Consider the following 27,038-nt stretch of genomic DNA (forward strand, 5'->3'; position numbering starts at 1 on the left):
TCCGATTAAATCTCATTTTTTTGTTGGTTGGTTGGATTCAAGGGCTGTACGAGCTTGATCTTGAATCACAGTGGAATTTGGATGACGAACGGCACGACTTTGGATGTGCTTATTGTTGATCACCGTAGAATTTGATGAAGACCGGCACGATTTGATGTGCTTGGTGTTCTTCGCCTTTGGGTTTGGTTGTTGGGGATGAGAGCTTTTGTATTTCTCTCTGGAATTCTAGATTTCTGAATTCTGAATTTGTGTCCCTCTTCTTCTTCCTCCAGGCCTCTATTTATAGGCTTCTTGGATTAATAAGATGATGACATGTGTCATCTCCTGATAATGATAAAATTATAACTGGGCCGGGCCGGTTATTTTGTGATAATTATCCTTAAAAATAATTATTCCAAATATATTTTATTAGGACTAATTATCTTTCCATTTAATCATCTGGGCTGGGCTAATTAAATAATTTAAGTGGACCAAGCTTAAGCCAATTAAACAATTTAATTAAACATTAAACCCATATTGAATAGGTCAATTTGTCAACACCAAAGTCCATTAAATTTTTAGTGTCTACAACTTTAAAGTAAGGCGTGTCATCTTAGCTCAATAAATCATTTTTATCAATAATAATATTTGTCATCCTATGTGTTTCAAGATGATTTTTAGAGTTTTCTTCGGAATTTTTTATTTTATGTTTGATAATTACCTATGTTTCCAATGAGATGTTCCAATACCCAACACCACCATTGTAGAAAAAAATGTATATATATAATATTTTTTAAGATTATCTTGTGAGTTACAAAAAATAATAATAATAATAATAAAAATAAGACTAAAATCTGAAAGTCCCCTGTTGTTTATCTAAACTATCTACTAACCCCCTCGAGTATTAAAAAACCCCTGATATAACATAAACTATCACATTGCCCCCATTCCGTCATAGAACCGTTAAGTTCATGTGAAATGACAAGAATGCTCTTAATAGTATATTAATATTTATTTAAAAGTTAAATGTGTTCTTTATAAAATGACAACTATGTCCTTTGTAGGGTTCACCACAAATGAACTATGAATGACGTCGTTTGGCAAATTTTTTTTTTTTTTTTTCTCACCCCTTCGTTCAAGGTATATATATATATATATATATATATATATATATATATATATACAAGTGCTGGCGTAGAGCACCACCAGTGTGCATATATAAGCATGTGAGTATATATAATTATCGTAATTATAGATATAATTATAATTATAATTATAGTAATTATGGTAATAGTAGTTATAGTAATATAATTATATATATTACATAATTATATATATAATTCACCAAGGATCGAGAAACTTAAATTATATAGTAATAGCTTTGATCACGCCGGAGCATATCGGAACAGTAGGGACCACGAAGCAGCAAAAATAAAGCGATTGGATTTAATGATTCGATTGGTCAAACACCTCTTCACATCACAACAATTCATGGCAATATCTAGTTGGTTCGATTTATAGTTTCAAGCGAGGTTGGATTGAATCCTTCGCGATGGACTAATTAGTTTTATGAAAGCACCCAAGTTATCAATGTATAGATGACTGCAAGAATTACTGCTTACCTTTAAACAAGAGATTTCGAAGCTCGTGACTTTCAATGATAAAAAATCAGACCAAATTCAACAACAGTAACACAAACACATGACAAGTCGCTCTTGGAATCAATAGACGCTATGGTCACCGGAAACCTGGAGCCTCTCCGATGAGATAAACACAAGGTATTTTGGTCAATAAAAACTAGCAAGTGATTGTCACATGATTTGTTCTGATAGTTTGCGACGAAAAAAACATCAAGAAGTTAAATGATAGTTTCCGTACTTGAGGGGGTTAGTCTATAATTTTTGTAAATAACAAAAGGGTTTTTCAGATTTTAACCCAAAAAAATATTATGTAATTTATTTATCTATATCTATATTTATATCTATATCTATACTATTCTAAAAGTGTAAGGAATTTCTTAACACTTTTGATTTTTTTTTTCCCACATAAAAATAGTTCATCAATCTATAATAATTCATACCGCACATGATCGAACATTAATTCCAAAAAAACATAACACGTCCTACATATAAATCTATACATGTATATTTAATTAGTGAAAAACTTTTCCTCTTCTTTAAATAAAAAACTAATAATACGTTTAAACTTTTATTTATCTGTTTAAAATTGCAATTTATTTTAGTTGATGATATTTTATTATTTTAGGAATTTTTTTTTGTTAAAATGCATATTCACAACATATATATATGTATATATAGTAAGATTATAATATAGAATGATAATAAATAAATAAATTGATATTAAAAAAGAAAATAAAATATATATAACAAAAAGAAAGCAAGTAATTTGGTAAACATTAGTATATATAATTATTGAAACAGTGTAAGGAATTTCTTAATACTTTTGATTTTTTTTTTAACATAAAAAGAGTTCATTAATCTATAATAATTCATACCACACATGAACATTAATTCCAAAAAAAAAAAGAAAAAAAAAGACATGTTCCACATATAAATATATAAACGCATATTTAATTAGTGAAAAACTTTTCCTATTCCTTAAATAGAAAACTCATAATGTGTTTAAACTTTATTTATCTATTTTAAATAGCAATTTGTTTTAATTAATCATTATTTTAGGAATTTTTTTTGTTAAAATGCATATTCATGACATGTATATCTATGCTATTCTAAATTATAAATTAAAGGGTAAGGAATTTCTAAACACTTTTGATTTTTTTTTTTTCCCTACATAAAAAAAGTTCATTAATCTATAATAATTCATACTGCACATGAACATTAAAATCCAAATTTTTTTTTAAAATAGCACGTCCCACATATAAATATATACATGTATATTTAATTAGTGAAAAACTCTTCCTCTTCTTTAAATAGAAAACTAAAAATGTGTTTAAACTTTTATTTATCTGTTTTAAATAACAATTTATTTCAGTTAATCATTATTTTATTATTTTAAGAATTTTTTTTGGTTAAAATACATATTCACGACATATATATCTATCTATCTATATCTATATATCTATCTATACATCTATCTATACTAATGGTAAGAAATTTCTTAACATGTATATATATTTTTTCCTTTCATAAAATGTCTCATTGACTATTTTTTTATTTTTTTTCCAAGGCAAGTCAAATACACTGCTCCACTACAACATCCATCAAAATAGGAGGAAAAAAATCAAAAAATTCAGCATCGACCTTCCTAGACATAGCATACTTTGCTAGATTATGGGCAGCAGTGTTGGCATCCCTGGGAACAAACTTAACAGCAAGCCCATTTGAATGTTTCAGCCACATCTGGACATCCTCAATCAACTGCATCAAAGCTATTGGACATACCTGAGTCCCATTAACTATGTCCACCACCTGTTTAGCATCAGACTCAAAAATAACCTGTGACAACAATCGTTTCCTTACCTTGAGCATTGCCTGCCTCAACACAAATGCTTCCCCAACTGTGGGATCAGATAAAAACTTCAAGTAGAATATAACAGCAAAAATTACCAACCCTTTGTGGTCTCTAATCACTAAACCACCAGCAACTTCATTAGAGAAGGTGTTAACTGTTGCATCAACGTTAGCCTTTAAACATCCCACATTCGACAGCAACCAACGCACTGGCAAAGGAGAGGGAATATGAATAGACTGATAGGAATCGTGAATATTTTTTGAATGAACCCTATAAAACTCCCAAAACTGCCCAACAACAACTTCAATGATCTTCTGGCCAGACCAACTAGCTCTACAAAACACAGCATTGTTGCGAGACTTCCATAAATACCAACATAAGTTTGCAGCTACTCCAATTAAAATATTGTTGTCTTTCAATCCATCTCACGAATGGATTAAGTTCATCCACCATTCACCCCATGTACTCCCCCAACTGAAGATACATCAATTCGTAACGGGGAACCCTTCCAAACTAATTTTGTTGATTGACAATCACACAGTAGGTGTTTTAAAGTTTCTATCTCCAAACCACAAACTTTACAAGGACAATCCATGGACATACCTTTCCTGACTAATTGATCTGAAACGGCAACTCGGTCATGAAAACATCTCCAAATAAAATTTTGGGCTTAACAATCATTTTCCAAATTCGAGACCAAAAAACTGCCTTGGCCCTTACAGAACTGATTTATTCCTGATTAACCACCGAAACCGAGGAACCCCTCTTTAACTGTAAAGCTACATAGTAAGTTGATTTAACGAAAAAAATCCCACCAGCCGAAAAACCCCAAATCTGTCTATCTTCTTGATCTATCTGGTTCAACTGGATTTGCAAAATCTTGGCGTTATCCTCCTTCGAGAAGCACTGGTAAACTAAAGCTTCATTCCATCATTGGATTAAGCTCCTAAAATTGCGAAGCCTAGACAAAAGAGGTCAAATGAGGTGAAGAAATGGGCTTGAAAGAGACAGAACTTGGAATCCAATTATCTTTCCACACATTTATACATCAGCCATTACCAATCTTCCACAGCAGCCCTTTGTCTAAAACACTTCTTCCCGCAAGCATACTACTCCACGCCCATGATTGGTTATGAGCTTTCCCTAGATGCATAAAATCAGAAAACGGAAATACTTTCCTTTGAATAACTCATGAAATAAACCATGTCTCTCCTCTTGCAATCGCCAACCTAATTTAGCTAACAAAGCTAAATTAAAGGCCTCCAAATCTCTAAACCCCAAACCGCCATTTTTTTTTTGACTCCACTAACTTGTCCCAAGCAATCCAATGGATCTTATGCAAATCATCTAACCCAGACCACCAATAATCAACCATATGAATTACACGTACCTTTAGGGAGCTTAAAACAGGACATGGCAAACGCAGGAATAGCTGTGAGGACTAATTTCAGCAACACCTCTCTACCTCATGGTGAAATAAAATTTCCTTTCCATCCCGAAATTCTTGAAATTATTTTTTGCTCCACAAATTTGAACACTTTTTTTTAAGATCGGCAGATAACAGCTGGGAGGCCCAAATACCTTTCTTGAGCACCTTCTCTTTGAATTTGAAGCAAATCTCTGATAGCCGCTTGCTTATCACTTGGAGTATTTTTGCTGAAAAAAGTAGAAGATTTATCAAAATTGATAAACTGTCCAGAAGCTTGAGCATAAATATTGAGTATATGCTGAATTCTTTGCATTTCCTTCTCTTCTGCTTTGCTAAACAAAACACAGTCATCTGCAAAAAAATAAATAAGAGACAACCGTAGCTCTGCGTCCAATTTTTAGGCCAGAAATCAAACCAGCATGGAGATCATTGATAAGAAGAGAAGACAAACCCTCAGCACAGAGTAATAACAAGTAAGAGATAGAGGATCCCCTTGCCGAAGGCCCCTACCCGGTTTGAACAAAATGTCTCATTGACTATGCCAAATGATTTATAGCTCATTTACATTAACATGCCCAATAAAAGTATAATTAAAGGTTAATTTTAGTTTATATCATCTATTCTCTCTCTCTCTCTCTCTCTCTCTCTCTATATATATATATATATATTATTCTAATGAAAAATGTGTATAATTATAAGCTGGGAGTTGAATAGTCAACAGTTACAACTTTTTAAATTGCCCAGGATTTACATATACTTTGCTACATTATATATTTTAGGCATTCCCTCTCTTTCAGTAGTATTTGTTAGATTTATTTATTTATTTTTTTCTATCTATTAAAAATCACTATTTCATTTTGATGTATATGCATGGATATTGATCATTCTGTTATGTGTTCTTGTTTTGGTCAGAATATTGAATTAAGTTTAATTACGCTCCAGATAATTGTTTGGAGGATAAGAGGGAAAAGTAGAGTAGAGGGAAAATATTGAAGCAATGTTTCAAAAGGTTTGTTTTGTTAAACTTTGATTGTTTTTATTTTTTTTTATTTTTTTTTATTTTTTTTTGGTACGATCGTGTCATGCATAAGGAAAGAAGGCCTGAGAAGTGAATTTTTTTTTTTTTTTTTATTTTTTTTATTTTTATTTTTTTATACTTTTTTCAGAAGCTATTCTTTCTTATCACTTTAATCAAATATACTCTGCTGCATTATATATTTTGGGCATTCCCTCTCTTTCATTAATATTTGTTAGATTTTTTTTTTTCATAGATTAAAAATCACTATTCCATTTTGATGAATTGTCATTAATATTGATCATTTTGTTACGTGTTATTGTTTTGGTCAGAAAATTGAATTAAATTTAATTACACTGCGGATAATTGTTTGGAGGAAAAGAGGGGAAAGTAGAGTAGATGGAAAATATTGAAACAAGGCTTCAAAAGGTTTGTTTTGTTAAACTCTGGTTTAAAAAAATATATATTAATTTTCTTTTTGTATGATCACTTTAATCAAATATACTCTGCTACATTTAATTTTCTTTTTGTATGATCACTTTAATCAAATATACTCTGCCACATTACATATTGTGAGCATTCCCTCTTTTTCATTAATATTTATTAGATTATTATTATTAATATTATTTTTTTGGTGTAGATATGTTTTATTTTTATTTTTTTCATGGATTAAGAATCACTATTTCATTTTGATGAATTGTCATGGAGATTGATCATTTTGTTACGTGTTATTGGTTTGGTCATAATATTTAATTAAGCTTAATTACACTGCAAATGATTGCTTGGAGGATGAGAGGGAAAAGTATAGGAAAATATTGCAGCAAGGCTTCAGTAGGTTTGTTTTGTTAAACTTTTTTTTTTGAACATATATATTTTATTTTATTTTTTAAATTTCCTTTTGTATGAACATGTCATGCATTAGGAAAAAAAGCCTGAGAAGTGGAAATTTTTTTTGAAGGCGTGTTTTTATTTTTTGAACGGTAAGATAAATTACTTGGTAAAGAGTTCCAAAGACGTCAAAAAAGGCAATTGGGTGGTGCCCAGTTCTTGCTCAAATTAAATTAGTATAGTTAACGTATTTAATTTTTTGAAAGGTAAGAGAAGTGGAAATTGCATGGTAAAGAAATTCCAAAAACATAAAAAAAAAAAAAAAAAACAAAAAACAATTGGGTGGTTAATATAAAATTTCATGTAGAACCATTATTTTATTTTTTTCCTTTTTCATTTTGAATGTTGCAACTATACCACTGGTTTCTTGTATTAATTTAATAAAAAAATTCTCTTAACTTGTATTATTATTATTTTTATTTAGAGGCTAAGTACTAATGAACAAATATGTTAATACCTTTTAAATGTTTAAGTTGGAAGTTGAATAGTTAAATATTACAACCCTTGCAATTTCCCAAGAGTTACATGTATATATTTATCTTAGCACTTTAATCAAATATATTCCCTTATCTTATATATTTTGGACATTCCCACACTTTCATTATTTTGTGCTAGATTTCATTTCGATGGATTGTCATGGAGATTGATAGATAATATTTGAAGTTGTGGCTAGAAATATGAAATTTTGAAAGAGTATTTAATAAAAAATTTAAAGAGGGAACATTGTTGTAACCATTTTTATTTATAGTTATTAAAAAATAAATGAGATAATTATTTGCTTATTTATGTGGGATACAAAAAATCCTTTTTCTTTTTCTTTTCTTTATTTTTTTTTTTTGTTGTTGTCATTTCTATACATTTTTACTCAAATTTTCTTTATTAATTATCAGTTACTGTATTTACTATAAATCTATATCTTTACTTACTATAAATCTATATTTACTATAAAAGTGTAATAATTATTGAATGTTTTTATATTTTTGTAATAATTTTTATCAAATACTTCCATACTATTATGAGTGTAAACTATTTTTAATTATTTCTATATATATTTTTAAAAAATTAACAAATAATATTTTAAATTTTAAATACAAATGAATTGTCAAATTCACCATTTTAAAAGTTATAAATAGTAGTTTGAGTTCTAAATACAAATAAGTTGCATATTTCAAGATTCCAATAATTGTAAAATAATATTTTGAAATTTTAAATACAAAGAAGTTGTTAGTCAAGGTTTATAAATAATATTTTAAGTTTAAAATACAAAGAAATTGTATAGTCAAGTGTTATAAATATACTTTAAATTTGAAATACAAATAAGACCATTTCAAGAATTATAAATAATATTTTAAGTTTAAATAACAATAAGTTGCATAAAGTAATATTTTTAAATTTTAAATACAAAAAAATTGTATATTCTATGCTTCTAACAATTACATCCATAAAAAAAAAAAAAACAATTACATTCAAGTTTTAAATATAAAAAAATACAAAAATTTTAAATACAAAGAAATTATATATTTATAATATAAAATTGTATTTCATAACGTGTACCTTGTGCTATTATAGAATAAAAAATGTCAAGTCAATGAGAACATAAAGATGTTTAAAAGAGCAAAAAAAAAATTAAAAAATTAAATAATAATAAGCCCTAATTTGACCGTTGTGATCTCTGCATTCAAATGGGCTCCACATTAGTCCCACGAGACTGAAGAGGAGATGACATTTCAATGTTGCGTTTCAATGTGGAACGTGGTTATAAATTTTTGTTTACTGCCTGGAAAGGGAAAGGAAAAGGAAAAAAGGGTGGGGCTTGGTCTTCATTCAAACATTTGAATTGAGTATTCCTCTTTTATTTATTTATTTTTGTCCTATCATCACTTGTAACATTCAATATATTAAAGGATTTGACTTTGATATTTTGCCCAAAATGACGTAGGACGGAATCAGAATGAGGAATATACTGGGACAATTGGAATATTTTCAATTTTGTGCTCCAAATATTTTTAAAAAGTTGATAAGTAAAATATTTTTGTGGAAGTGAAAAATCGGCATCTTAAAATTAGGATCGAAATAAATTTTGTTGTAATTTTGAACTAATTTTTTTTAACTAAAATTCAGAAGCTCCTAAACATGACTTTAGTTGAATTGTTGTTAAGTTATGATGAAAAAAAATTGATAAAATTGAAACATATTCATCTACTTTATTGATAACTCGGGATAATTGACAAACACATGTTTGATATTAAATTGAATTAAAATGTAAAAAGCCTAAAATTAATTATTTAAAATGTTTAATTTGAAAGAAAAGTAAATACGCTGTTGATATAACATGCAAAGATAAGACTCCGTAGTGGTTCCGTTTGCAGAGTGTTGAGTTATGTTTCCTCCACAAATCTGGAGTCTATTCTTTATTTATTTACTTTGCTTCAAGATTTATATGCCTTTTCTGACTTGGCTTTATGTCTTTATACTACCATCTTGGCCTAAGCCTTTGTACGGAAAAAAAAAAAAAAAAAATTAATGAGACTTATAAAGATAAAAATCATGATAGATTTTGAATTGAATTATATGTTTTCACTTATGGGTTAAAATTTTACCAATTTATTGACTCATAATGGTGTAACCTTTTTGATAAAAGAAAATCGTTGGAATTAAATTGATCCTTCAATCACATTCATTCAATTTTAATACAATAATTTAATTACTAGTAAAATGTCCACTTAAAATCATGATGTTATCCAACTATATTTCCTATTTTTTCTTTATTTTTAATGATTAAGCCATGTAACCAGACACAATTAGTGGGGACCACTTTAGGTACACGTGTAAGAAGCAACAAGCAAGTACAGTGTTTTATTTCACGCCGAATACGACTTTCCACATTGCCACGCACGATGCTACATTCGCCGTGCAACTCGGGCACTCATTCTCTATCTGAAACACTCTCTCTAAAACACTCTCTCTCTCTCTCTCTAACTTTCCCACTTTCGAACGGAATAAAATATTTTTCAATCTGTAAAGGAGACAGAGACCCACAGTGAGACACACTGTTTCAGCACTTTCTGTGTTTATCTGCTCTCTCTCTCCCTCTGTGCTCCTTTCATGGTGCGTTTGAGAGACTTTTTGTCTTTGAGGTTTGAACTTCGTCTTCTCTGTTTCTTTGCGCACACTCAAAGCGACGCCGTTTGACCGTTACACAAGTCTGCTTTATTGCCTTCGTTCTCTGAACTTTCTTATTCGTTGCTTTATACGAATACTTTCTCGCGATTTAAAAGCCTTTTCTGTTTGGTTCTCTTGAAAGTTGTGGGGAATGAAGACAATCAATTGTGTAAGTTTCTATCTATATACACATACATACATATACATATATATATCTAATATATGTTTGGGTATATAGTTGTTTTTAATTTTTTTTTTTCCAGTAAATTGTATGTAATTGTTTTGGATGGGTTTGCCTTTGCTTTTTTACATGCTTTGTATCGTTATTTTTGTTGGTGGAATTATTTGATTTGTAAAAGTGGATAGAGATTGTTATTGGACTTTGATGCATATGGTTCTGTTAGCCAAAATTGTTTCAATTGTTATACATTAGTCTGTGTGCGTATACATTTCATATCTAGATAGATATAGATACCAGTTTAAATCACTTTAGGCACTGTTTGGATGATGAGAAAGCAGAGGAAAAAAGAAAAGGAAAGAAATTTAGACCCAGTTATTTGAAAAACAACTATAAAACAGTTTAGGATTTTTAAATTTTAGTAATTTTTTAAAAACTGTAAACGAACATTTTACAAAGCAAACATTTTTTCAGTTGAGTGTTCGGAAAAGTATCAGCCAAACAGGCTTTTGTACTTTTAGTCCTGGGTCATTTCTAACTATTTTTCAAAGAACGTCTCACGAATTTTTCAATTTTTTTGATAACAGAATAGAGCAGGTTATGGCCTTCCCGTGTTTAGATTACCTAAAAAAGTGAAAGAAACTAAATTAAGTTGACATGTGAATACAATTAACTTTTCTGTTTCTGTAAAAATAAGTTATCAAATTTGTAAGTTTTCAAGTAAAAAATTGTATAGGTTGAATGGAGTTCCACTTTTGCTGAACTTGAACCTTCAACGTCCTCCTAAGGAATTTGCTAATATTTTTTATGCCACAGAGGTTGTGCTTTTTCCAATTGATGGCCAATTTTGTTTTCATTTCCTCAATCCTATATTATGGCTAAAAAGGGGGAAGAAAAAATAGTAGAAATTTGTGTTTTATGTTCTCTTGAGCTCTTTGTTCTATCATGTTGCAATTGACCATAAGTATTACTTTTTAATGTTGTTTCTTTAATTTCATTCAACCATCAAGTTCATGGTGGATCAGTTCCAGTCTTGACAAAAAATAAACAATTTACAAGATATGATATCTGGATCTAAAGTATCAATTCCAACATATATCGAACTTAAAATAAATAAAAAAAAGAGAATTTTCATTTGAGATATTTTGATATATGAGATGAATAGATTATTTTGGTTTGTTACTTGTTTTGTACTCTGTTTGGTTGATGAGAACGTGAATGGAAAGAAAAACGATCTCACAACTGTTACAAGAATCCTAACTCTTATCCTTTCCTACATCTTATTGTTGACCAGAGGGAGACTCTTCTCACCATTTTGCGTTGGCATCAAGAGGCCTAATTGGGCTTAGAAAATAAAAGAGAAAATATCATTGGACAAAAAGCAATTTGTTCATTGCTGCACAATAAAAATTTCTGCTTCCTCCTCTATTTAACTCTCCCTTCTTCTCAAGAAAAAAGGATCTTTCGTGAGGTAGAAATAGAAGAATTAGTATTCTGGCAATCTTCTTTGCATCATATTGTCATGTCCTTCTTAGTAGGTTACATGCTTCCAGAATAAAAATCATGTATAACAGTAATATCCTTTTAGAAAAACATTTTGTCTTGTGAGACTGAAAAGGTGTTGTTAAGTCAAGAGCCAAAATAAGGTGGTTGATGGAATTCTGTCTCCAGGTTCAGCCTTAAAACTATAGCATCTAGTAGAATATCATAGCAACATATTGTACAAAATTCCTTTAACCATACACATGTCCCTTGATTTAACACTTTTTTGACCATGTTGCTTCATCAGTTCGCATTTGCTCTTTCTTGTTCATGTATTGTTCCGATGTGTCATTGGCTTGACGTACTACTCTATGGAATTGATTGTCATAGGGTGAGAGCATATTTTGTGTGTGTGTTTTTTTTCAGGATGCATTAACGATGTTTAACATCTCAAGAACTCATCTTGTAAACCGTTACGCATTATTAGTTTCATGTTTGATGTAAGAAATTTCAAATTTAAGTAAGGATATAAACATGAAACATGGGTATGACACGATTCGAGAACATCGATTTGGCAAATCTAAAAAAATAGGGCACTGTAGGATCTGAAAATAAAATAATGATAATATAATATATTATTATATATACGAAAAATCAAATTTTTTTTTTTTTTTTTTCCATAATAGAATGAAAGTACTCAGTAATTTAGGGCTTAAAGTAAAATTGAGTGTTGTTTTGAAACTTTATATGATTTTTCTAATAATCAGCAATATGTTTTAAATTCCATTGGAACTTTGTTTTTGTAATAAATTAATTGCAAATTACCCCACCATGTCCCATAAATGTCCGGGTTGGGTACGAATCCAACATCACCACGACATCCCTAAGAGTATTGTCTTTGCTTTCTAACTTTTAAATAATGTTTTTCCTTATATGAAATTCCAACTAATCTTTTTATATGTTCAGTGACTTGATCAGTATTCCCTTTTGATAGGCTCGGGCCATTTATTTATTTGTCATATTGAGTTATTTATTTTTTATAAATCTGAATACATGATCATTATTATCATATTATTATCAGTTACATGATGTTTATAAAGTTATTTCTATTCAGTATAGAATATTTAAGTTTTGCCGAGGCTTGAATCGATGGCTTTAATATCTTCACCATATCATATCTTAGGATCTTGATGTATTCTCTTCAACCAAGAAAATGGTATAACCTGCACGAATTAAATTTTTGAAAACTGGTCAAGGTACTTATAATCTTTTATTTTTGTCATTGTTACCTTTTCAGGTTTCTGTACTGTCAGACCCAAAGAGTAGATCCTATTTCTGCAGTCTCTTCATTACAGTTTCTTTGATATGTGGTGCTTACATCATTGGGAGTGCATTCCTGGCGAATGATTATAAAGTAATCTTACCCCCACTATTTGTTTGTTTTATAACTGTTTTACTTCATGGAAGAAATTTTAAGATACTTTTATTTGGTTCATGTGGTGTACCGATCATTTCTTGCTCAAACTGAAGGCATTCTTGGCCTGAAGTGTTTAGTTGGTGATGATTTGTTTTCAAATGAAATCCTTTTTCAATTCATTTAATTTAGAATGCATTGTCTTGAAAAGTTTTTCCCTTTAATCATCACTTTGGTCAACTAGTTCTATTGAGTGAGTGTGTTTAAAAAGCAGGTCTGAATTGGCTGTTACAGTTACTAAAGTGATTAGCATGGTCTTGGTTCATGCTATGGATTTAACTTAAAGGTGATTTTTTCAGCTCTTTCATCATTATATGGCTTTCTTGGGTTGTACTTCGAGTTTTGGGTTCTTGTATCGGGTCAAGAATCCTGGGATCTGGGGCGTGAAACTTCAGATTGAGGCAGGAGACACAATCTGCTAAATATAAGGTTCACCTTGTTAAGAAAATGTCTTTAATGTCGTGGCATATAAGTTCTTTTTGATTCTTATAATCCTCGGAAGTATTTAAAATCTGCTAAATATAAGGTTCACCTTGTTAAGAAAATGTCCTTGATGTCGTGGCATATAAGTTCTTTTTGATTCTTATAATCCTCGGAAGTATTTAAAATTTGAACGGTCAAGATTAACTTTTATAAGCTATAATAGTAGCGTGTGATGTAGCCATGCCAGTTGGACGTTCGTTGATTCATTTTCTCACTTTTTTCTTTGAGGGCTAAGTCACGGTCCTCATCTTTTGTTATTGTAGTTTTTTAAACATAAATGCCTAAACAATTGTTGCAAAGTTGCATAAGTGTTGTGATGACATCTAAGAGAAAGATATGAGGTTAGGGGTTGGTCAAGGAAAAAAAATTGGGGGATATTTATTATACTGATATTTCATAAAATACCTTCTTTGGAAAAATGATAGACATGTTTCATTGGTACAGTTATGTAATTTGTTGGAAGCCTCATGAATCATGCCTTATGAACACACATTTCTTGCCAAGAGAAATGGTTAATATAAGACGTGAGACTAGCAAATTGAGGTGTGTTGGGATTCTCTTCGCATTTCTCTTTCTTTCTTCCTCTTGGTTCTACCAAAACCTTTCCCTGAAAGAGAAGATTTCTCTCTCTTATTCCGTCCACCACGATTCCTTTCAAGACACACTAATCTCCCTATTATCTTCAGGAGTTTGCCCCAAGACTTTGAACTATGAAGTATATAGAAACTTGTTCACAGATGCTTGCATCACTGTTTGGTGTAACTTTTATTGGCTTTTAACTTTCAAACGAAGAGGTTGGATGAATATTAGGGTTTTGTTCAGAAGAATTGAGCTTTAGTGGCAGCATGGTTCTAAGTCACGGTATTGGTCACTTTCTCAGGTGCCCCCAAGATGACTCGGTGATAGTGTAGCAGATCAATATCTGGAAACTCATAATAATACACTCAATATAAGGCTCCAAAATCCTAAAGATTGATTTTTTAAAAAACTTATTTACAAAGACTGTATGTAAAATAAATAAAATAACCATCTAGACAGTGATGGAGCCATGAACTTACTCGAGTGGGGTCAAGAGGAAGAAACTAAGAGCGAGTTTGAGAGAGAGGAGGGAAAGAGCAGAGCATTATTAACAGAGAAGAGGTAGGAGAATTTGATGAGGACATAAAAGGTTTATGGGGGCAACTTCATAATTATTGTAAATAATTAGAAATTCAAGATTATAAGTTAAGCAATGCATAGAATTACCGTGTCCAGATTTGGTACCTCAAATCTCAGCCGCTGACTTATGCATCTTAATCCTCATGGACTGTGCTCATGATCCTCGATCTCAAAGCAGCGGTTGGAAACTCCTTCTGATCACAACACTCAACCACAGGAGTAATTCTCAATCAAGATCAAAGAACTGAAGCTTTGACGTATATGCTTGTTTTCATGTGCATCAGAGAAGAGAATAAACCTGTTCTTCATCACTGGTCAACAAGGCTCAAGTGCTCAACTATTTTTTCCATAAGGCTAAGTTTTCCATAAGGCTCAACTATTTTTCTTTGTTGTTCTCATTATCTATATACGGTGTGAGACTGACTAAGACTCAAATTGACACAGGAAACAAACCTGTTCTTCATCACTGGTCAATGCTGGATTGGTCCAGCTAAAACTCAATCATCTGACCTGGGTGCACCTGTCCACCTCGATCAGTCCAGGTACCCAGGTCAGATGATCCTGTTAGAAGCTAAATCATCTAGCTATCTTCTCTCTCAGCAAGCTTCATTAATCAAATTTCAATAATTTTAATTCAATCTTTATCTCACTGTACCAAATTAAGTTATCTGATCTAGTATTTGCCTCCTAAATCCTTAGGCCTTAACTTACTAACCTAAAAGTGTGTAATCATAGTAGCCTGAAGAATCTTCTCAAGGCAGACACGACTTCATCTTTAATCAAAATTTCAATGACAAGGAACTGGATGAAGTGATTTAACCCATCTTGACTGTTCGTCACAGAGTATTCCAACACAGTTTTATGTAATTAACAGTATTGCGAGATGTCCTACAAGAAGCCTTGTGAGATGTCATTGTCGAAGGTTAGATGCACGAGTCATCTTGTGATATAGGATGGAGATGTCATCCAATTAAAATTTTGTACTTTTTCATGTATCTGCTTCCAAATTCAGCTATATCTGGACGACTTGGCTGAGTTGTCACGGTCTTGGGCAGAACTTTTAATCATGTGTGAGGGAAACTTCATTTCTGTGGAAAAACAAATATGTTTGAAATTTTGTATTCAGGTGCAGCTCTGAATTTGTCTGAATGTATCCTATTTTAAGAAAATTGTCTGTACAGTTTCAGTGACACAGTAACATATAACTTATTTGGAAACTGCTTATGCAGATATCACTGAGAGTGGGCATGAATGCTGATACAAGGCATGGAGCAGAATCAAATAATTGCAAGGTTTGTCTCTTTCTGAAAATGTCCTTGCTAATGTGGCACAAAAGTTCTTTTGTATATTTTTTGATTTTTATCAGCTTATTTTTTTGTTTTTTTGTTTTTTTGCTTTTAGAATCAATGCAGGCCTTCTGGAAGCGAGGCATTGCCCGCAGGAATTGTTGTCAAAACTTCTAACTTGGAAATGCGCCCTTTATGGGGCCCCATTGCCGATAAAGTATGTGAAAGTGAAATCATAGCTGGTATTCTCAGTTAGGTGCTACAATGAAAGCTTACATGTTACCATAAGTTTGTAAAAATTGTAACAATGGTGCTTATAATTGTTTCAATTCCATGGTACATGACTTTACAAATTTTCAAACAGCCCATCCTTTTACTTTATTGAGCTTTTGCAAGGCATGACTAGTAAATTACTGACTTAATTATGGATGTTTTCTGTTGCATTTTGGATGGCCTTTGACCTTGGATCATGTGGTAAAATTGTCGGGATTGGGGTATAGGTATTAGGCTTGAATTCTCCGGTGAAGAAAAGGGTAAAGAAAAGAAACTGAAAATCATTTGGGATACTACTAAATATCCTAAAAGCATCTTTACACTGGTTATCCTAAGAAACTGAAAATCATTTCTTACATGTTTTGAGAGAATAAATGAATGATAATCAGATAAAACATTCAAATTTCAAACTAATTCTGTAGAATATCTTTACACTGGCAATGTGGCTAAAAGGTGCTTGGATACTTCTAATGTGTTGCAAACATTTTGTATTGCCCTGAGTGGCAGAAACAATGATTATGGCATATATTCAACTTTCCAAGGTAGAACTATTCATGCCATTGCTTCATAGTCTGCTTGTAATATTACATATACTCCTAAAGGTTATATAGCCCAAGAGGTAGATGAATTTTTATAAGCACCCGTGATTCAGATGCTTATATAGTTCAAGTTAAATAATATACACTTGTATTTTCCTTGTACTCACCTTGCAATGTTTTTGAATCAGAACAAATCAAAGCATTCAGCGAGTCTGTTGGCTATTGCAGCTGGAATAAAGCAAAAAGAAATAGTGAACCAAATTGTTAAAAAGGTGATAGTCACATCTTTTATGCCTTCCTGCTTAGACTTTTATCCATTCATATTTATTATTGTCTACCATTATGTTGCAGTTCCATGAGAATGATTTTGTTGTGATGCTTTTTCATTATGATGGTGTTGTCAATGAATGGAGTGACTTGGAGTGGAGTGGGCGTGTCATACATGTCTCTGCCATGAATCAAACAAAATGGTAATATCCGATCCATTACCGCTGTTCCTCCGCGACTGAAGTTACTCATGTACAATCTTTGTCTTAAATTTGTGTCATTTTTTATCACTTTTTGATGGCATAGGTGGTTCGCCAAGCGTTTCTTGCATCCAGATATAGTTGCTGAATATGATTATATTTTTCTCTGGGATGAGGATCTTGGAGTCAGGAATTTTCACCCAGGACGGTGAGTATGGTTTGATCAGTTATCTTTAAAAGATTGATTCTTGTACTGTATCAGTTTTTAAATTCCTTGAGTTTATAGCTGTTAGATCTCATTGATAAGGGTTATGTGATAAATAAATTATACTGGACTAGTGAACTGACTGGAGTTATAAAACAGCAAAGCTGATGTATTCAAGTCTCTCTTTTTTATTTATTTATTTATTTTTTTATTTGGGTTGGGTGGGGTGGGGGGAGATAAGGACATAAAAAGGGATTTTTTAGTCCTGGTTGTTAAACTTTCTTCCCGCTTCAAGTATTCTCATCCTTCATTTCCTTTCCCTCAGAAAATTCTTTTTTTCTTATAAAAAATGAAAAGAAAATCATCTGGTCATGTAAAGATTGTATCAAGATGTCCCCCCCCCCCCCCCCCCCCCCCCGAGGTCATTTATGTGTTCAAAATCCTCCGTTGCAGTAACTTTTCTGTTATGATATTTAACTTTTTGCCTGTCTTATCAATATATATTATTGTTGGGGGCAGCGGAAGCGCGTGAATAACTAAGATCCAGTGAAAGCCAGCAAAGCAATCACACACAAACACAAGATATACACGGTTCAGCCAAAACCGGCCAACGTCCATGGATGAGAAGAGATTCCTCTATGATTCGTAGAGATATTACAACAACAGAGTACCAACACCACCACTCCACGAGCCTATTTGGTAGATTCGTAGAGATATTGCAACAATAGAGTACCAACACCAGCACTCCACGAGCCTATTTCCTCTCTACTAGAGTCACCGGTGTATTTCTTACTCTACCAACCCGCATACTACCTCTACCTATCAACTTCCTCGTGAGAATACATCTCTCTCAATCTCATAAGTCTCAACCCAGCCTATGTATCTATTTATCGAGTTCCAAACCCAATTCCTTGTTTTTCTTTCCCTCCCTCAATCAGAGCCATAAACTCTTTTGATCTATAATGTCAAATCTAATATTTTCTTTTGCCATGCATGTGAACCACTAAACTTCGTTATTTCAGGTCCATTTCCTTTGAGAGAGAGAGAGGGGGAGAGGGGGGTAACAAGATAAAAATAGTGCACTACTCGTGCAAGGGAGAAGACTGACGACAATCCATTCAACAGGCTGCACAATACTAGTGTTGCAGCATCCTTCTTAATTAGTGCCATGGTCTAGAAGATTAATGAGCTCTTTAATGTTTTGTTTGGTTGGAAGGATGGATGAGACATCCATAGGGAAGGAAAGGTGACCTTCCTTTTTGTTTAGTTGAGTGGAAAGGAGTAGAAGGAGGTGATACCTAGGAAGGGAAGGAGATGTATTATGTTCTTTTACCATTGTACCCTTATTATATAATTTGGCAAAAAATGATGAAGCGTAATAATGTCACTTTACATAACATACAATACTTATCCTTTTCTTCCTTCCTCTTTTCCATCCAATTCTGAAGGGATGAAAAATGATGGCCTAGGTGGGATGCTTCATCCATCCATCCATCCATCCATCCATCCTTGCCTTCCCTCCAACTCTTGTACAAAAAGATGGAAAATTGCTCAATCCCTCTCTTTCTTCCCTCCTACCAATCACCGTGTAATTGATTAGGATCAGGGTATCTGTTGTTTTACAATTGTATGTAAATAACTTAATGTAGTGTCGGAAGAAATCATCTATACTCCATTTTGGATGCTTTTTACTAGTTTCTACCTTTATGAGGATAATAGATCTAGTAGATACATTTACTTATAAAAAAAAAAAAAATACATTAAGTAGATACATCAATCACACAGATTAACGTGATTCACCCAAGACTAGGGTAAGGTGTACAGTACTATTAGGCTCCACACTTCCTATCAAAGAAAGCCAAAGGTAAAAGGAGAAAGAAATTTATGAGAAATTGCCACTTGTTTTAGAGCCCAAATTTTTGTGTGTATGGATGATTAGGATTGGACATATTATTCAGCAGCGGGAGCGTATAGACAAGTTTATTGGCTTAGGCGTTTTGGGGTTTTCTGTTTTAGCTTTGAAAATTCTAAGGAAGTGTGGTTGAGGAAGAAGTATATAATTTGTCTATAGTAGTTTTTACAAGATCATGCTAAAAGGCATGGAAACATAAAAGTGAGGTAAAAGGTCCCATACAAAATTTTCTAATAAAAGTGGTAAGCTAAGTTGTAACTTATGCATGTATCATACATCATATTTTTACGATATAGTTCTAAGGGTGTTGATCAATCAATTGCCTTTCGTATTAACTCACAATAGTGGATGCTCTAGTCACGCAGACTCAGAAAGAGTACTCAAAGTAACTTAGCAGTGAGCATCTTCTTTAAGTAAAATAGTAAATGCCTAGAATCTTTAGAATGAGATGAAATTCCCTTGGCCGTCACTCGGCAGGTGATTAGGCTTTCCCTCAAAACTAAAGCCCGGAAGATAAAGTTCTACTGATGCTTTTCGTTCCTATTGGTGGCCTTATTAAAAATCACTGGAACTCTTTAAAGTGGGTTTGTTCTGTTCTATGAAGCACCGACACGGCAAAGGGGTGTGCCGTATCAATGTCAGACACGGGTGTCCAAACCTCGGACAAGTGTCCGATATGCAATAGCAGTGTCCTGCTTTAAAAAAATCAGATACACCGTCGACACGCAGCTAATACATTGAAGGACACGGCTGTTGTGTATATATGTGTATCTGTTCAACCCAAATGCATAAATTTGAGATAAAAATAAATATATAATATATAAAGAGTTAAGGAGATACGAGAGAAATGGCTGGAATATAGAGAAAAAGTTTTGATCAGATCCCTGACACCGTTAACGAAGGAGAAAGAGAGGAAGAGAGAGAAGGAGATGGAAAGTTACAGTACCGTAAAAGAAGGAGAATGAGGGATAAGATCAGAAACTTTCAATCTTATATGTCTTTCAACATGTTTGGTTAGAGGGATAAAAAATTGTGCCTTTTGGATATATATATATACACACACACACACAAGTATTTACTCCGATATTTTAATGGAATTTGGGCATATTAACCCTTCTGTTTTTCAAAAACAATATGTGCTATTTGGAGGAATTTTTTTTTTTTTTTTCCTAGTTGGGACTCACACACACTACCTCCACTGAGATTCAAACTCCTGACCTCCCTTTGGGAAGTAGGAGCCTTGTACCGCTAGGCCATAGGCCTGTTGGTCTATTTGGAGGAATTAATTTAAACGGGTTGTGTTTAGTAATATAAACTTAAAAATTGAGGAAAAAAATTATTTTTTATATATAATAAAAAATTATATTATTATTATATTGCCGTATCCTTCCATGTCCGTGTCCTATTTTTTTTAAGACTTGTCGTATTGCCGTGTCCGTATCGTACCCGTGTCTCGTGTCCGTGTCCGTGCTTCATAGGTTCTGTTGAATGATGGGATGGTCAACACATGAACGGAATTTTTCATAGGTTCTTTTGTCTCGTATCTGAAACTGCAATTGCTTCAGTGTCCCTGAGATTAAATTTCCTATTTCCCATCATATTTACAGCTGGTAAATAAAGGAGAACAAACCTCTCCGGATTTATATCTTACCCGTACCATATATGTCTTCTATATCTTGTTATTGCTCCATTTATTATTCTTTGTTTGTGTGCATTCTTGGAAAGAAATGATCTTCATGGAGAAGACATCTCTTTGAACCTTTTCTGCCTATTTGGCACCTTTAAATCACACCTGATCACTAATGCCTCCATTTTTTAGTTTGCCTTTGTTGTTCTGCAATTTGCATAAAACATATAACTCGTGTCTAGTTACCTATATTGTTTTAATATCATTCTAAAATTCACAGTACTTCACCAGTGCTTCTCTCTGTAATGGTCCCAAACAAGCCTTGGTCATGTTATCTTCTGTAACTACTGTATTTGCAGAATTTTTTTCTCAGAACCAGGTAGCAAGACTATGGCCTATTAACTTTATGATATCTTGCCTTTGTCTTCTTTCAAATTCTGGAAAATGCCATATAATGTTCTTGAATTTATTGTAATATTTTCTAGAAAAGCAGTTCAAATATTATGAATACAATTTCTTTTGGAGATGAAACAATGCAGACATATCTTGAATATAATAAATTTCCTGCAGGTATATATCTATTGTTAAAGAAGAAGGACTTGAAATATCACAGCCTGCGCTTGATCCAGTAAAATCAGAGGTGCATCATCAAATTACTGCACGGATGAGGAGATCAAGAGTGCACAGGTTAATGTAGTAATTTTAAATGGAAGAGAGTTATTGAATAAGTATTGCTGATTTGCTGTAACATGAAATATAACTAGAATTAGCTGTGTATGGACTGAAATGTTGTTCACTGAGTGCACCAATTATTTTGTGTGTCAAACCTTGGAGATCTCATAGTTCAAAGAACTTGATCAAACGATTATGACTGGACCATATAATCTATCATATAGCTAAAGCTGGGTACATAAATAGCTTCAAAGGTTAATGAGCTATGACCACCCATTTGAAATCAACTGTTGAAATGGATCTCCTTGGTGCGGAAGCATGTTGATCAAAACAGGACCCACTCTATCGTAAGGACTAAGGAGTTGTAACTCCCATTTTAGGGCGCAAGACATTGAGCTCCCCTTTGTTGGCGCCTCTGCAGGCCAATGCTTTAACTATCACCTTGCCGCCATGTATTTAGAACTTAGGCTCATTATTATAGACCCATTTTTTTTTTGTTTGATACACAAAATAAAAAAGTGTTTAATACTGCATGTTTGCATGCCCAAAACTTTAGGTTGGGTAGTTATTGAATAATGTAGTTGTTGGATTTAAGCATCAGCCTAAGATTTGAGGCCCAGGCCCTGCCATACATGAGACCCCCGGCACTTTAACCAGTCATGGGTCGGTCTTAGAATATTGTACATGTCCCAGGCCTGATCCATGACTCGATTTTGGTCAGATGAAAAGACTTATTTCCTCAACTGAATAAACGTTAAAATTGGCAGGCTCTGAATCCGACTTCTTGGGAAAGAGGTTGAGGCTTAACAATTGAGCTAGAAGCTTACTTCACTTAAATTAATAAAAAATACTTATATAAAAGGTAAAAGATTGGCCAGTGGTTTATTGGGCTATTGACAGGACTACTCAAGCTGGACTGAGCTTTGGAACCTATGCCCAGGTCTCACCCGTCAGCTTATTAGGCAGGGCTGAAGCCCGTTGGGCCGGGCCATATTTCCTGGGGATATTTTTTGTGGCTACTTGGATGATAGATTCTTTTCTTTAAATTAATTATATTATTAACTTAACAGTTATGCACTTGAATCAATGTTAATATTTCTTATCTGTCTTCAACAGAAGGATCTACAAGTCAAGAGGCAGCGCAAGGTGTGATGCTAACAGCTCAGCACCTCCTTGCATAGGGTAAAGAATTACAAAACCTGCAACTGCTGTTGTGGTTTAGTCATCAGTTTCTTGCTTAGTTTGTTTGGTCCTTCTATTTTTGAAAAATAAAAGAAGCTTCTTTCTGGTGCTGAATAGAAGCCATCTATTGTTGTCAGAGAAATATTCTTATGCTGTGAATAAAATGTGTCACACAGTTGGGTAGAGATGATGGCACCTGTGTTCTCGAGAGCAGCCTGGCGATGTGTGTGGTATATGATCCAGGTAGAGGACCTTTTGCTACACTGAGTACTTAACTATTTTATAATGGATGTCCCAACTGAAATAATATAAAATTAAATTAAATTGGTGTGAATTGGTACTCAACAACTTCTCCAGGAGTTTTGGATTTAGGGTTTATAAAATATTGGAGAAGAAAATAGGATTTCCGTCGAATTGGATTTTTTTTCATTTACTTCATCATATTATATTTCCTTAGGGTACCTTTGTGTATGTGTATTTTGGTGGTGGGGTGAATTTTATGGCCTGACTGAATCACTGAATATATAAGCTCTGGATATCTTCTCTCTCTTTGGTAACAGTTTCCCAATGATCTTTTGATTTAACAGAATGATTTGATCCATGCATGGGGCCTTGATAAGCAGCTTGGTTACTGTGCACAGGCAATTTCCTAATCCAATAACCTTTTGGTATGACTCCGTCGTAGGAGTACTAATGATATTTGGACCATTTCTTGACAGGGTGATCGGACAAAAAAGGTTGGCGTGGTTGACTCTGAATATATAGTTCATTTGGGTCTTCCCACTCTTGGTGCTTCAGATGGAAACAAGGCAAGTAATTCTTATGTTTATGTCAGCATTTCATTCCTAGGCTGGGCTGGACTAATGGCTTTAGCGTATGTATGAAGAGTTTGTTCAAACTAGGCTGGACTGAAATAATGGGTTCAATGTACATTTGACAACAGTATAGTACAACTATGTACCCCATCCCTGAAAAAGTAATTTATGCACTGGTTTTCATGCAAAATTCATGACTCTCAAAGGCTTGCACATGACTAAAATAATGAGCTCTGATGGGGAAAAAAATTTCATGTGGCCAACCCCGTTCTGTTCATATGGATTGAGCCAAGGATCATCATGATGATGATAGGTAAAATTTGAAACAAAACAGTCCTTAGAATCCTATGTTACATCAATATGAAAAGGGGGCGTGGACTTGACACTTGGCGTACCTGCTGACAACCAGGGAGTCCATGTACTCCACTCTTTCATGGACTTTTCTTTTTCTCCCCCATAATTGCAACATCATAATAATCTACTCTTTTCTATATATCTGACGATACTTCAGTAAAGACGGTGATTGTATTCTATTATGCTCCTATTTTGTGTTTAGAAACCTGAAAAAAGAAATGCTTTAAAAAAACATGCCGCCTGTCTGCCTTTTTTCTTTTTGGTGTCAACTACCTATCCAGAAATAAATAATTTAAATATATATTGTGTGCATTAAGGGGATGCATTTGACTTGTGGTACGGCATGTCTGGGCTGTGTTTTTCACTTGTTCTACATGGACATTAATAATTTATATGTGTCTGTGCTGCGTAGGATGAAATAACATAACCCCACATAATTACAGAATACAATAAGGCTTCGATTTATTTATATATTTATTTTGACCATGTTGTTTCATGGAAACATTTACTTGATCATGAAACTTCTTGTTGCTAGTCACCATTGGATGAAGTGGATTAACTCCTTGCATAGGTATAATGGCCAAGAGAGCAGTGAAATTCTGTCGTCTTAGCATCTAAAAGGATTAGACCCTGCTGACTGAATGGTTTACTAATTTGGACACATTTTTATTTTTTAATGCCAATTGTAGAGATTATTGGATAATTAAGAGCTGAAACCATTAATCAAACTATTTTAGATACAGTTGTCTACTGAAGATGGCCATGCCCTGATTTTTTAAAGATAAAACCAGGATTTTTTTAAATAAAAACCGAGAGTTGTTTTCACATAATCATGATGTGTTAATATGAGTATTAATCTTGGATTTGCCTCACCTGTACTGTGCTTTTTCATGTAGTTGACTGATGAAGCACCTGATCATTTTTCTCAAACAAAACACTTGCCAGATTCAGATGCATCGGTATGTCTTCTGAATCTAAGTTTGCCTTTATTACCCCCCACCCCTCCTCTGTGTTTTAAAACCAAAGCTAATATGTTTTCATATTTGGATTTTCAGGAAACTTCTATTGTGCATAAAGTTGATAATAGACCTGCAGTGAGTACTTTTAAATATCCTCGTACTGAGGTGTTCAATCTGTTTGGAGCAATTTGTAGATTACATTCGATTTTACACCCTCGCTCGCACATGAATTTTGATGCACATATATTCACTCTGCTTTATTCTGCAAAGATAGTTTCATCTCAAGTGTTTTTTCAGAACTGAAAGTTGGTACACGGGGAGTGACTTTGTCCTTAACACTTGAATGTTTGTTCTCTTCTTCCCCAGTTCCAGTGTTCCATCTAGAAGCTACATGATACTAGAACAAATCTGCTCTGGTGTTCTTTTGAGCTTCATTTTGTTCTTTCCCATTTGGTTTTCTTGGTTTGAACATTTTTCTCTTAACTTTCAGTCTCCTTACTTGTTCTCCGCATGAGACATCCATTTGGATAAGCATAAGTTATGACGTTATTGATCACACACGAGGTTGAGATAGTATGACTACTTTGGGCTCTTTATCTCAAAGGAATTATGCTGCGTCTGTAGACTGATTTTTTTATTGAGTTCATCCTTATAAACGAGATATATTGTATGTATTGAGATCATTTACAGCATATAAAATCAGTGGGCATTCAACAAGAAGGTTTCAGGGATATCCAGCACTGAACCCTCTTACAGTTTGGTATCCTAATCTCAGTAACGTGTGGGACACCAAGCATGCTTTGGTCCATACAAACCCTACTACTCAAACTGATGATTTTTCCTCATCAACCAACTCAACTAAATAGAACCTTGTCCCAACTATTTTGAGTCTGATACACGATTCCTGATATTTCATTCTGCCCTTTTTAGAGCCATAATTTTAGTCAAGGATCACATGTTACCATGCTTTTTCCCCAGCAGTTTCTTCATTTTTCCCCATCAACTGTCATTTTTTAAATGATTGTCATGTTGTTATTCTGACTAACTACTACATCTCTGATTCTCTATTTGCTTATTTTTTTCCTGCAACAATATAGTGACTAATGATTTATGGACAGGTGAGGAGACAGTCCTTCATCGAAATGCAAATTTTTATGAAAAGATGGAATAATGCGACGGAGGAGGATAAATGTTGGGTTGATCCATATCAACAACCTGCAAAGCAAAAAAGCCATTGATGTAGTATATAAATTACACTTTACAGGGCCTTGTCAAACTAAGCAGAGTCCCAGGATGTGATCTTACTACATCCTGTGCCATACTCAACCATACAAACCTCAAAGAACTGAACATACTTGCAATTTTCCAGGGGAAGTGATAAATCTCAAAGTCTTGGAAGAGTTTCGGATGCCAGATGGTGCTGTGTAGATAAATGCTGAGCAGATGTTTTTCCCTGGCTGGGATGATTTACTCATCTTCCTTTCTTGTAATCACATCATTTATTCATTGAAAATAATAGAAATGATGGTATGCCTGGCAAAATAATTTCAGGCAACCCACTATTTTTTTTTTTTTTTTAATTTTTGGAGGGGTTGATTTTTGATCCTTAAATTTTCATTGTAAATACTCTTTGGTTTAAAATTATTATTTTGGTGATGATGCTCACATTTCAACTTTATCTTAATCAACAGGACAGCCCATATGATCCTTAATGAGTTTGAATTTGTAGAATTGGCTGTAAGAACAAAGGAAGTCTGACCATCTAATTACTGTATTCAATTAAGAAATAGGAACTAAAATCATTGTAAACTTTTAATGAAAATTGTGCGCTTGAGGTGTTGTCATGGATTCTTCCTCCACGTTGGATCTTGTATGTATAAGGTTGGGTGCTAGCGCCATTTATTAGCTTAAGTTTTTGTGTCGGATCGTAAAACACACGATTCGTTACAATGGTATCAAATCAGAATTCATTCCTTAATGCGGTTAAGGAAATTGCTCTAGTGCTAA

At 33.2% G+C, this 27,038-nt stretch overlaps 1 protein-coding gene across 4 annotated transcripts; it reads left to right on the plus strand.

The window, feature by feature from the left end:
* The first annotated feature begins 9,721 nt into the window (after window positions 1–9,721).
* LOC132294443 (uncharacterized) lies at window positions 9,722–26,704 on the plus strand. Of its 4 annotated transcripts, none has more exons than XM_059792306.1 (15): window positions 9,722–10,134; window positions 12,923–13,039; window positions 15,970–16,032; window positions 16,142–16,243; window positions 17,027–17,110; window positions 17,190–17,308; window positions 17,412–17,513; window positions 21,620–21,736; window positions 22,838–22,903; window positions 23,080–23,146; window positions 23,491–23,544; window positions 23,623–23,712; window positions 24,969–25,031; window positions 25,128–25,166; window positions 26,150–26,704. In XM_059792306.1, exons 1-15 carry the CDS (start codon window positions 10,117–10,119, stop codon window positions 26,267–26,269), a joined length of 1,221 nt encoding a protein of 406 aa, XP_059648289.1. In that variant the 5' UTR covers window positions 9,722–10,116; the 3' UTR covers window positions 26,270–26,704. The 4 variants fall into 4 exon arrangements, with proteins under 4 accessions (XP_059648289.1, XP_059648290.1, XP_059648291.1 ...); XM_059792307.1 differs by lacking the exon at window positions 9,722–10,134 and adding an exon at window positions 13,314–13,385; XM_059792305.1 differs by lacking the exons at window positions 9,722–10,134; window positions 12,923–13,039 and adding exons at window positions 15,327–15,662; window positions 15,753–15,866.
* Window positions 26,705–27,038: the final 334 nt, after the last annotated feature.

The sequence above is a fragment of the Cornus florida genome, unplaced genomic scaffold (assembly GCF_030987335.1).
Source record: "Cornus florida cultivar Cherokee Brave unplaced genomic scaffold, ASM3098733v1 CherokeeBrave_3.0.0_Hap2_Chr02, whole genome shotgun sequence".
In the NCBI taxonomy this organism is placed as follows: domain Eukaryota; kingdom Viridiplantae; phylum Streptophyta; class Magnoliopsida; order Cornales; family Cornaceae; genus Cornus; species Cornus florida.

Coding starts and splice junctions, on each gene's coding strand:
- LOC132294443 (XM_059792305.1), top strand. CDS start 15,624: ATGTCCTACAAGAAGCCTTGTGAGATGTCATTGTCGAAG. Junction 17,111..17,189: donor TGAACCAAATTGTTAAAAAG/GTGATAGTCACA, acceptor ATTATGTTGCAG/TTCCATGAGAATGATTTTGT. Junction 23,147..23,490: donor GTGTGTGGTATATGATCCAG/GTAGAGGACCTT, acceptor TTGATTTAACAG/AATGATTTGATCCATGCATG.